The following is a 12,940-nucleotide window of genomic DNA, read 5'->3' as shown; positions in this document are numbered from 1 at the left end:
ATTAGCTGAAGTTACTTTGTTACCTTCATCACTCCTACTCATTATTTGGCTCCATTCAGTTGCTTCCACTGATCCTTTAGGCAAATCATTGACAACACAAGGATTATCAGTTCTGCTTCCCAGTGTCCTTCTAAACTTGTACTAAAACTCACCTGTCGTATTTCACCTTGTATTTGATATTCATCTGTTATTGTGAACAGCAATTCTTTGCCAAAAGTAGCACTATATTTAAAGTAGAATAAAATATGTATTTGCCCTTAAGTAATAAACTGATTCATATTAATACACTGATAGGAAAGAAGTTGAGTGGAATCTCATAAATATATGTTTGAGTTTTAAATCTTGCTTGATAAAACAGCTCCTGATGAATCAATAATTCATTGACTGAATCAATAATTCTTGGAATTGCAAATACTTAAAAAATCATATTGCCTGATTTGTTCATGATTACTATCTCCATTTTCCATTAGTATCTCAATTTTATAATTTCAAGCAAAATAATTGGGTAGAATTGGCACCATGTCATTTTCATGAGAGCGTAGGGGGGAGAGTTTGGAATCAGCAGGGCCTTTCTGCATTTTCTCAAATTTCAAGAGATACCTAACCATATATACATATACGCCTAAAATGTGGAACAAAATATATGTAGGACTTTCTATTTACTACCTAAAAGTGATGGTTTCCTGAAACTGTCTCAATGAATAAGCATGACTGTATCAATTATAGTCTTGTATGACATCATTGGCTTAAATTACCTGTGAAAAATACTGTGCTATAAATATCACAAACAGGGATTCTACAATTTTTTTTAAGTTCCTCTGCATGTATTACATGATTTTAAAAATAAATGAGTAATTAACTTAATCATAAATCCAATTATCTAAAAATGTGAGTAGTTCAATTGTTCTATAAAATGCAGGCTGTGCTGTCAGCACTCAATATCCATATCTTCAAAACTCCTTCAGATTTTTTTTTTCTCAGCAGCCTCTAAATCATATTTCACAATCTGGTGATGTTATATTTATTGAAATGTATTGTATCGCTCCTCCTTTTACATATACTGCACACAAAATCAAGTGGTGGGCTGTTTCAGGGACTAAGATGGTTGCAATCCAAAGAATATTATGCTCTACCCACCCGTGGAGCAATATATGTGACTGTTCTGAGAAGGGATACTGTTTATGATTATTTTCAGAAAATGGGGCGTTTTCCTTGAGTATGTGCTCTTATTCTTTGTCTTCGAACAGCAAGTTCTTCAGAAAGTTTTACTAATTATATTTGATCATAGCAGTAAGCTGCTACAATATTGTTAATGACTTTGCAGAAAAACTTTTGAACTGAGATAATAATAATTTGATGATAGAATTTAAGGAAGCCAATGTGAGGCTGGGGAAGAACATCTAAAGTAGGCAGTCATTCAGCTAGAGGCAGATATGTCACCTATGTTTAAATTATATTTCATCTGAAAATTAATTGGAAAGATAGAATACTGATACGAAGATGTTTAATGGACTTAACACTTAAATATATAATATCCCCTTTCTAAAGGCGTAGTGTTTTTTGACTTCAAAACTAATTTTGTTTCTGGAAGACTTAACTTATTCCACTTTAATATTTACTTTTATTATGTACATATGTTGTAGGGTTTTTACTTACACATATACATACATGCACACATATATCCAAATCCATACATGTGTTAGTATTCACAATCCTGTGAAGAAGGAACTTGAATTTCCATTTTCCAGACTGGGTGACTGACCGCTCAGGAAGATGAAATGACTTGTTTAGCAGAGGCAGAATTTCAGAATGAGTCTGAGGATAAATGTCCCCTGCTCTTAAAATGTAGAGTAGGAGATATTGGTGTCTTTTCACCTAGACTAATCTGTGTTCAATTCCAATAAGCTTCCGCTAACTGTTTTCTGGAAATAGTACTTTATAACAAATGTTTCTCAGAAAGAATATGAGTGCCATAAGTAAGTATTCTTTTTAACATGGCCTTTCATGAACTGTGTTGAGGGTAGATCAGGATAGACTCCTGATGTCCCCGCAACTGTCTTTTTTTTTTTCTTTCTAAAATGGAGATGTGACCATTTGATTATATATATTAATATTTTATCAATAGTCCTAAAATCTTGTTCTCTGTCAATGTAAATGATTGTATAATTGTATAACCATCAGTTGAATGAAATATTAGTTGCATTGGCCTTAGTTATATACATCCTTTAATTGTATAACAGTACTAAATACTTGGCAAATAATTGTTATTGGAGAAATGCTTGCTAACGTATTGTTGAAGCTTTTTGAATAATATTTGGATTAGCCTATGCCAGAATGAAACTTAAGAGCTACATGGTGTCTGACCAACAGAAAAATGAATATCTAGATATGGACCAAATTTCTCAAAGAACGCTAGCATTGTCTAAGTTAGAAAGGGAGAGGTGGGGACAAAGACGAGTGTGGGAGAAAGGAGGAAAAGGAAGGAAGGGATAGAATGTGCCACACTACGTTGCCTTGTTGTAACATGTTGTTTTAATGTGTGACTAAGACATTTAATAAAGGATACTGGAGAAAAGAGGGCGCCTGGGTGGCTCAGTTGGTTAAGCGACTGCCTTCGGCTCAGGTCATGATCCTGGAGTCCCGGGATCGAGTCCCGCATCGGGCTCCCTGCTCGGCAGGGAGTCTGCTTCTCCCTCTGACCCTCCTCCCTCTCATGCTCTTTGTCTCTCATTCTCTCTCTCAAAATAAATAAATAAAAATAAATAAAATCTTTAAAAAAAAAAAAAGGATACTGGAGAAAAGAAGTTGAATTCCCTTGGAAACTAAGGTAGAGCCAGTCTGTGTCAGGGTTACAACAGTCACTAGACACCTAGAGATCTGTGATGGTTCGGGGGATGCTGCCTCTGCAGTAGCAGCTGGGAGAACTCCGCCGACTAGAGAAGCCACAGGGCTCCGAAGGCCCTCTGAAGGCCAGCAAGTCCAGGGAGCTGGCCAGCACAACGTGGCCTCAGGGACAGGAATGCATCCTTGGTTCCACTTTTAATCATGTATTTTCAGCTACTGAGAAGAAAAAGGTCTGCTCCCATAAATGGCACATCTTTGTCAGAGTTGTTTGTTTTTCATTTGCTGAAGCACTTTCAGGCCTGTGGGGGCTGGGAGTGAGCTGTGAAAAACTGAATGATATGTCCTCCAGAGTGAAGGAAGAAGAGCAGTTTCTTCTGCATTAGCAGGAGTGAGCTCAGCCTCTCTGTCTCTCTGCTCTACATCACTGCTGAGGGGATGTGATCAGGGAGTCACAAATGATAGGATAACTGGTGACACAATAGAACAAATCTCTAGCAGAAAACAAATGTGTGGACAAGATGTGAAAGATGCTTTTATATTTGAACAGCAAGAAACCCATTAAATGAAATAAATTACATGCTGTCAGGCTGATGACTCACTGTCCTATTGAAATAGACAATATTTTGGAGTGAAGGAAAAGATAGCATGGCATGACACAGACAGGCTCAAAATAATGAAAACTTTTCCTCTGACTCGAGTGTGAATATTCAGATTAGAAGACAGACTTCCAATAACACTCAATAAGTGCATATTAAAAAATGCTTTAAAATATTGCTAGTTAGAATACTCTATTTTAGACTATGTTTATAAGCAGCAATAGTCCCTAACAAAGAACAAAGCTCCAATAGGCGACATTCCTTGTTATTTATTTTCACCATCCTACCCTTATTTTAAGGAATTAAAGTTAAATTTCAGTTTGTTTATGGCAAGTGCTTTGGAATAGTTACGGAGTGGTCCGCTCATTCCTTCATTTATTCAATAAATGTATATCGAGAGACTTCTATGTGCCAGGCTTTATAAAAGCAACAATAAATAAGAGACATGTCCCCTGACCTGAGTGGGCCTATGGCCTAGTAGAATAATAAATTAATATTTATTAAATACTTTCATAATAGGTATTTCACATGCACAATGTTATGCAGCTCTTAAAATAGTCCTGTGAAATAGTCGTTCTTTCCTTATTTTACACATGAGGAAAACTAGGGTTCAGAGATTGAATAACTTGCCATAAATTGCAAGCTAAAGAATGGATGAGAAAAGTTGAACTCATAGTAACAGAGAGTTGAATGGAGGTTATCAGACGCTGGGGTGTAGGAAAAAGGGGAAATAAAAAATAGAGAAGACTCTTGGTTGCCAGGGGCTTGGAGGAGGAGATCTTGGGCTTGGAGGAGGAAATCTAATAAGTTATTGTATAATGGGTACAGAGTTTCAGTTTTGAAAGATGTAAAGACTTATGGTGATGGATGGTGGTGATGGTTGTTCAACAATATGAATTTACACAATACAGTGAACTGTCACTTTTAAAATGGTTGGGATAGTATAAGTCTTGCCATTAATGGGGAAACATTTCATGACAAGTACCCAGGGTGTTTATACATGTGCTATTTGTGAAAACTTTGACAAAATGAAGATTCCATTGCAAAAAATCAAGAAGTTCATTATTTAGTACATTAGTAATTTATCACTAATTGTATTAATATTTATTTAAAAGAAAAACAACCACAATATCTTATATGTCTGGTGTATCAACCATTAGACTTGAGTTATGGCCCTGGTTCTAGTAGCCAAATCTATTAGCATAATTAATTTTTGGAAAATATAATAAGGATAAGGTTTTTTTGTGAGAAAATATACATTCAGATATAAATAAATCTTTAGCAGTTTTGAATAACTGAGAAAACCCCAACTATAGTTTTAAAACTGGTTAATGGCATTGGCTTTAGTTTTACAGCAAGTTTTGATTAACATTTTCTGACAGAGGAAGTGAGGAAAGCTCTTGTTTTGTGACTTGCCTAGATAATAAAACATCCAAATCTGGCATGAGTGAAGATGAATTCTAATTACGCTTGATATATTTTCCTATTTATCCCTTTCTAAAGAGAGAAATTTAATTATATTAATATGTCCACTCAATTTATATGAGGACTTTCTGAATTTTTGAAACACCTGAGATGGAATTCATTTTTACTTTGAGAATCTAGTTATATGGCAAATAAAAAATATTTTTATCATAAGAAATGGATGAGCCAAAATTCAGACAAGATCTGGCTGAATTCCCTTGTTCTCTTTTCACTATGCCTTGCCATACCTTCCCACATATTGTGATTGTTATCTAAGGAGGAAATGTCAAATGACATCCCAGATCTAGAAAATTCTTATGTATTTTATTTCCAATTTTCTGAAATCACTTGCTTTGTGTGGGCACAGCTAATCTTTCTTTTGACCAGCACTCCTTTCTGAGACTACCTGTAAAGTCAATGAGATACATAGACCAAAATCTCACTGACACACTCCATCAAAATTATAAATCTCAAGAAAACTTTCACAGAAATTGTTCTTCATTCTTTACCTCTATATACCTGATTGTTTTTCTCTCGGGTCAGTGCTGGTTCCTCTACATTCAATATCAAAACTGCTGTGCAATCCCTTGTTCTTAAAGTTGAATATCTGTGAGAATTATTTAGAGTTCTCAAACTATAACAGTTTATTAATAGGTAAGTCAGAACTATTTGAATCCAATAATTATTGCCACATTAAACTGTAAAATTTTTGCAGTATATTACCGAAGTCAGTATTTACAAAAATAAGTGATTGACACAACAGTTTTGGCATAGTTTATGTTTGCTTTTTCTACCTCTTTCTTTGTTTCTTTGTTTCTCTTTCTTTCTTTCCTCTCTCTCTCTCTTTCTCTTCTCTTTCTTTCTTTTTCTTTTTTTTTCTTTCTTTCTTTTCTTTTCTTTCTACTTTTTCTTTCTTCTTCTTTCTTTCTTCCCTGAAATCAAGAGTCCCATGCTCCATCGACTGAGCCAGCCAGGTACCCCATCTTCCTTTTAATGAAAAGAACTCATCCTAATTAGAGTACATAACTCAGTGAGAGGAAATAGGATCTAACAGATTAAGAAAATGCTCAAATGTACATTTTTTAGACAAACTTTAGAGGACATAAACAATGTGTACGGGTTTCAATAATTTTCGTTTAGGTCTGTCTTTAGATATGAATGATACTATACATCATAGAAATGAAAAGCTAAAAATCTTTCCATAGATCATTTAATTGATTTCCCTGCCTCCTAAAGGAATTTTTCCATTTACCTATTTCTTTTTCTCCCTGCTTAGTAAAATATATAAAACAAAATTAATATTAAGAGTCTAGAAAATATAATTTATACAAACCTATAGTTCCACCTTCCCACCTATGTCCAAGAAAAAGAAACTGGTCATAAATTGATCCTGGCATTTAAAACATAACTCTTATTTTTCCTCAGTCAAGAATATTTTTAAATATTTCCTGATGCTAATTTGACCCATTTCCACTATATTTTCTCTGTTTCTCTAAAAGTTGAGAATTCACTCAGGTCATGATCCCAGAGTCCTGGGATGGAGCCCCTGCTCAGCGGGAAGCCTGCTTCTCCCTCTGCCACTCCCCCTGCTTCTGTTCCCTCTCTTGCTGTGTCTCTCTCTGTCAAATAAATAAATAAAAATAAAAATAAATAAAATTTGAGAATTCAACTCAACTTTTTTTTTAGAAATAATTGTTTCTTGATTGATTTTTCAATTTAGAATAATCGACATACCAAAAGGGAAAATGTGTTTATCCTGGCCTATGTAGTACCACTAAATATTTTTACTAGTCTCTGCAAATGCTAGGATTCTGGCAAATCAGGAGGGTAAATATGGTCTTAAAATTCATCACAACTGAAAAAAATAAGTAGGATCCCATGTTGGTTTTTTTTTTTCCCACAACATTATGATGCAGGCAATTAGTACCATTTTATTTTTGCTATTTAAGAAAATGTTTAAATATACTTATATATTGAGAATTGTGACATTAGGTATTTTCTTTTCAGAATTGTTTTCATACTCTATCTTAATTTAGATTTTACATTCAACTCTATGTCATGAGATTTTTCACCGTTATTATATGTTATTTGAAAACATGAGTTAATATCTTTCAAAGTTGGAATTCTATTATGTCCCAATTGAAGAGGTCCCTTTTTAGTGCCTTGGGACATGTTGCTCTCAAGGAGTTACAGAAAGAAGTGGTTGGGTTCTGAAGTCACCAAATGACTCGAACCTAACTAAGTCATATGTCCTGGCTACCATAATCAGATCCATCCCCACTATGATGTATTTTACAGTGCTTTTAGTTAAAATAATTAAAAGTTTTCAAGTTTAGTAACATGTAGGTCTAAACAACTATTCCATCACACTGATTTTTGTACACATCTGTGTTCCCATTGATCTACAAACTTCTTATGGGCAAGCCAACTATCTCTTTATTTCTGATTCCTCTATCTCTATGCCTGTTCACAGAGATGGATGTACCACAGATAATGAAGCTTAAGTTGTGGGGTACCTCCCTTATATGAGACTATTCCAAGGCCCTGCTGGGCAAAGCCTCGCCAGTATAATTACATGATGCTGTGTTTTTGCAAAATTTATAAAAGCAAGGTATTGTAATTAGATTACTGCATAGTTTTGTGGCTTAGTTTACCTCAGTAATTTTTGTCTTGTTCTCCTTTTTAAATACAGCTCCCCAACTTTTAAAGATAAGGCCCCACAAAACCTAGATTCTCCCTTGCTGACACATAAGGATCTTATTTACTTTTACTTTTTGTTGAATGAATAAATGAAAAAGGGGAAGGAGAGGAAGATGGATGAAATGTTATTAGTCAATATATTTTAGTTTTGAAAAAATTAACATTTCTGGCAAAAAAATTTCCACAAGCCACCAACAGGTAATCCTAATATACCACTTTTGTATGATGTCTATAAGTTTACAAAGCTCTCCTTCTATTTTCAATGACAGCCTAGCTGGATATAGTATTCTTGGCTGCATATTTTTCTCATTTAGTGCTCTGAATATATCCTGCCAGTCCTTTCTGGCCTGCCAGGTCTCTGTGGATAGGTCTGTTCCAGTCTAATGTTTCTACCATTGTAGGTTACAGATCTCTTGTCCTGAGCTGCTTTCAGGATTTTCTCTTTGTCTCTGAGACTCGTAAGTTTTACTATTAGATGTCAGGCTATTGATCTATTTTTACTGATTTTGAGGAGGGTTCTCTGTGCCTCCTGGATTTTGATACCTGTTTCCTTCCCCAAATTAGGGAAGTTCTCTGCTATAATTTGCTCCAATATACCTTCTGCCCCTCTCTCCCTTTCTTCTTCTGGGATCCCAATTATTCTAATATTGTTTCATCTTATGGTATCACTTATCTCTCGAATTCTGCCCTCGTGATCCAGTAGTTGTTTATCTCTCTTTTTCTCAGCTTCGTTATTTTCCATCATTTGGTCTTCTATATCACTAATTCTTTCTTCTGCCTCATTTATCCTAGCACTTAGAGCCTCCATTTTTTATTACACTTCATTAATAGCCTTTTTGATTTTGACTTGGTTAGATTTTAGTTCTTTTATTTTTCCAGAAAGGGTTTCTCTAATGCCTTCCATGCTTTTTTCAAGCCCAGCTAGTATCTTTAAAATCATCATTCTGAACTCTAGTTCTGACATCTTACTAATGTCCGTATTGATTACGTCCCTGGCAGTCGGTACTGCCTCTTGTTCTTTTTTTTGAGGTGAGTTTTTCCATCTTGTCATTTTGTCCAGAGGAGAATAGATGAATGAGAACAAAATGCTAACAGGGTAACAAAGTCCCCAGAAAATATACACTAAACAAATCAGAAGAGACCTGAAACCGGGGGAAAAGAAAGGGAAAGAAAGAAAAAAGAAAAAGAAAAAGAAAAAGATAAAAACAAACAAAAACAAAAACAAAAAACAGAAATGATCAAATATGATCAGGCTGGTGCATAGATCAGTGCCATGCACTAGATTTTGGGTCTATTTTGGTCTGTTAGAAGAAAGTGCCTCCCAGAATTTTAAAGAAAGAAAAACTTATATATGTACAAAAATAAGGGTTAATACGATGAAGGGATGGAATATGACTGTAAACATGAAAATTATAAAAGATTTTATAAAAGGAATTGATAAGATAAGAAGTTGTTTGAAAAAAAGAAAGAAGAGGATTTAAAAAAAAAAGAAAAAAAAAGGGAGAGAATGTGATCAGGCAGGAGACTAGAACAAAGCCATACACTAGAGATGTAGGGTATATTTTGGTCTGTTAGAAGAAACTGTATCCCAAAATTTTAAAGAGAGAACAACTTATATATATATACTTATATATATATAACATATATATATATATAACTACTATGAAGGGATAGAATATGATTCTAAAAATGAAAAATAAAGATTTTTTAAAAAAGGGATTGATAATATGTTGGTTGAAAAACGGAAAAAGAAAAATTAAAAAAAGAAAAAGTTAAAAAAGAAATTAACTTTGAAAGACTAAAGAATCATGGGGAAAAAAGCCATGGATTCTATGTGCAGTATTCCCCTAGCGCTGGAGTTCTGCCGTTCTCATTGATCGGTAAACTTGGTCTTGGCTGGCTGTTCTTGCTGATCTTTTGGGGGAGGGGCCTATTGCCGTTGTCCCCAAATGTCATTGCTGGAGGTGGAATTGCCCCGCCCTTGCTGGGTACCGGCTAAGTAATCTGCTCAGGTTTGCAATCGGGAGTTTTTGTTCCCTGCAAGCTTTCCCTACAGCTTTGGAGGATGAGAATGAAAATGGCAGCCTCCCACTCTCGGACCTGGAGGAGCCAAGAACTTGGGGCCCCCTCCCCAGTGCGCCCCCAGAGAAAAGCAGTCAATCACTCCTGTCTCCCCAGTCTCTGGCCACACTCCATGCTCACCCGGCCTGTGACCCAGCATTTCTATCTCTGGCACCTGACCCCGTGTGGAGTCTCCAAACCCAGCAGGTCCCTGTGGTGCGCTCCCGTGCCGCTCCTCCCAGGGAAGGAAGGGGAGTCTCCCCGGATCTGCCGCTTGTTGGGTCCCTGCTGGAGGAGCAGTGGCCCGACTATGCCACAGATCATGGTTTATGGCAACCCTGAGCTGAGAGCCCACTCCTCGGCTCCATCTCTGCAGCTGGCTTCCCTGCTCTGATACCTGGGAGCTCTGCCACACTCAGGCACCCCCAGTCTTTCTGTGACACCAAGGGTCCTGAGACCACACTGTCCCATGAGGGTTCCACCTCCCCGCTTAGCCACTGGAGCGACGTCCCTTAGTGGAGCTGACTTCTCAAAGTTCCGATTTTGTGCTCTGCTCTACAAAGCTCTTATACAAACATATCTTTAATTGAATCTTCCTACCAGCCCTTCAGTTAAATATGATCTTCAATTAAATTGATCGATATGGAAATGTTTGCAACTATGCCATTTGTAGAAAAAAATACTGTTATGATCAATTGTTAGAGTTAAAAACTAGAACACACCAATTGAGTGACTTGCTCATGTTCCTACAGTGTCAATCCTGGAGGCAGCTGATAACCCTGATACCAAGTCTATTGTTTCATAAAACATGGTGCTTACAAATATATTTAAATAAGCTAAAACTTATTCTATAAATAAGAAACATAAAATAAAATTGAATCAATAATATTGTTGACCCCAAATAATGAGCATTTACCTTTCCTTTTTTTTTTTCTATCCTATCCTTTTTTTTTTTCTTTTCTGTTTTTGATGCAGGTGTTTATTATCCAGCTACCATAAAAACTAACCTTTATACATACAAGATGAAAATGTGGTTGCTTGTCAGTCACCTTGTGATAGTATCTTTTACAACTTGTTTATCAGGTAAGAAATATCCTTTGCATATTCTCCATGAATTATGTCAATATAATTAATATGTGTGTATTCACTTTATTAAATCTGGTACATGAAGTTAAAATTAATATTTTTGACATCTGTGTCAGATATGTAAATTAATATATATTAAAGCTGACCCTATTTTTCTTTTTATTTTCAAGTAAAATTTCACAAGATTTAATCAGTCTTATGTAGTGGTAAGCTGGTAAATGTTTAAAAAATGGACCTCTGGGAGAGAAAAATATCCCTGCTGTGTAGCATTTGTCAGTTGCTGGGGAGTAAATATTCCTGCTATGGCCAATCTTGGCAAATTGACATAATTTAACGTGCTGTTGGAAAAGATATACAACAGCTTACCATTATATAGTATTTTCACCATATAGATACAGTATATTCAGGTAACCTCAATAGCTTAAATAAAAGAAAAATGTAGTAAAATAATTAGACAGTAATGCGTTTTAAACGTTTGTTACCTTTGTTTTTAATCTATTTATTTGTAAGTTGATATAATTTAATTTTTCTTACTGGCTGGTCAGTCTTGTGAAAAACAATTTTAAAATAATCTACAATGTGTTCAAGGACATTAAGAATAACAAAATAGTTTTGAAAGTGCTCTAGTTTTGGGACAAATACTATAACTCTATCTTTCAAAGGCAATTAAGGATTCAGAAATATTTCCTACAGGGAGAGATGCATTATATTTTTATCTGAAAGCAGCATGTTTTCTAACAATCAATTTTTCTAATACTGTCATCTCAATTACCTTAGCTCAGTAAATACCTGTTGAGTTGTTAATTAAGTTCAAGACATAGATGGATCTTATCCTTCATGTATCAATCCTCATTGATTGTTTTAATGATGAACCTGCTAGGCATCCTATTACATTTCTTGTTTATTATTAAGGAAATAAAAATGCTATTTTATTTTGGTGGTAATTTTTATTATGACTTCAGAATTCATAAAATATAATAATTTCATCAGTGCTTAAGAATTTTAATGACATTAAACTATATGGCTATAACCACAGGAGTTATACACATACACACACACACAATTACATGCATATTTATATACATATTATACAAATATAATAAAGAAAACTTTGTGGTAGTTTTATTGTGGCTAAGTCTTATCTTCATGAATGAAATAAAACAATGACCTTATTAGTACTGAAAAATTCATCCTAATTCTATTGACCACAAATTTTAATGCAACTATAAAAATGCAAGACATGAAATAAATAGTTGCAAATGTGATGATACATCAGCTGTAATAGTAAAGGGCCGCCAATGTCATTTCATTAACTAGTATCTCCGTTATTTGATTGATGTTTGAGACCACAACTTGAAAGCTGCTTTGGGATTAAAATTGCTTTTTCTTTTATTCTTAGAGTTTACATGGTACAGAAGATATGGTCATGGAGGTAAGTTAATGAAAGGGTAAATTTAAAAAAATAGTTTTTCTCAAATGAACCATATTTCATCTCTACTTTAAGCTATTAACTCTCTAAACTTAAAGGCAAATGGTTAATGTTAGATCACTTGGAGATTTTGTAAGATGGTTTATCTGGGGTCACAAGACGAGTTGTTTGATTGCCAGAATGAATTGAATGTATACACCAAAAACAAATATGCTATTAGAGGATTGTAGCAGATAGAAAATATTCCATGTGGCCTATATTTTTTCCTGCATGCTTTGTAACAATTCTATGCTATTAAATTTTGAAGCAATATTTTAAATATTGTAAACACCTAACTTACTTTGGAAAGCCTCTTGCTTTGCTGAAAGAGATAGAACTAAAGTTAGTGACCTCAGAACCTTAAGATTCAGTTTAATTAGTATTCCAAAGATGTTGCAGAATTTATTATAAATTTATAAATTTATGATTTATTACATATAACTGTTAATTCTGCTAGTTTAGATTCTACTTCAACCACTGAACATTTCTTGCCAGAAATAGAGGCAACCTGTAGGAGAAGGCTTCTTCCTTGCCTCTCCCAGCTTTGAGTAGCCTTGGACTTTCCTTGACTTGTGGCATCATGACTCCAATGTCCACCTCCATCTTCAAATGTATGTCTTCCTCCCGTGTCTGCCTCTGTGTCTGAATTTACCTCATTTTAAGTTTGCCAGTCATACTGGATTAGGGCCCACCTAATGACCTCATTTTAACGTGATTACTT

The 12,940-nt window shown here is 34.9% G+C and overlaps 1 protein-coding gene across 3 annotated transcripts in view; it reads left to right on the top strand.

The window, feature by feature from the left end:
* The window catches only part of CNTN1 (contactin 1), a 359,783-nt gene that overhangs the window by 183,170 nt on the left and 163,673 nt on the right, over positions 1-12,940 (top strand). For 2 of the 3 annotated variants that reach the window (XM_045873624.3, XM_045873625.3), the window contains 2 exons: positions 10,641-10,748; positions 12,151-12,183. In XM_045873624.3, coding sequence (XP_045729580.1) covers positions 10,688-10,748; positions 12,151-12,183 — 94 coding nt within the window. In that variant the 5' untranslated portion in view covers positions 10,641-10,687. Of the gene's footprint in view, positions 1-10,640; positions 10,749-12,150; positions 12,184-12,214; positions 12,831-12,940 lie in introns of those variants that run through there. The other variant, XM_045873626.3, reaches the window with a different exon arrangement.

The sequence above is a fragment of the Mirounga angustirostris genome, unplaced genomic scaffold (assembly GCF_029215605.1).
Source record: "Mirounga angustirostris isolate CCGP_5_RB_7025 unplaced genomic scaffold, mMirAng1.0.hap1 SCAF_5, whole genome shotgun sequence".
Lineage (NCBI taxonomy): Eukaryota > Metazoa > Chordata > Mammalia > Carnivora > Phocidae > Mirounga > Mirounga angustirostris.
The sequence above is the reverse complement of the archived record's forward strand: the minus strand, read 5'-3'. Positions and strand labels throughout refer to the sequence as shown.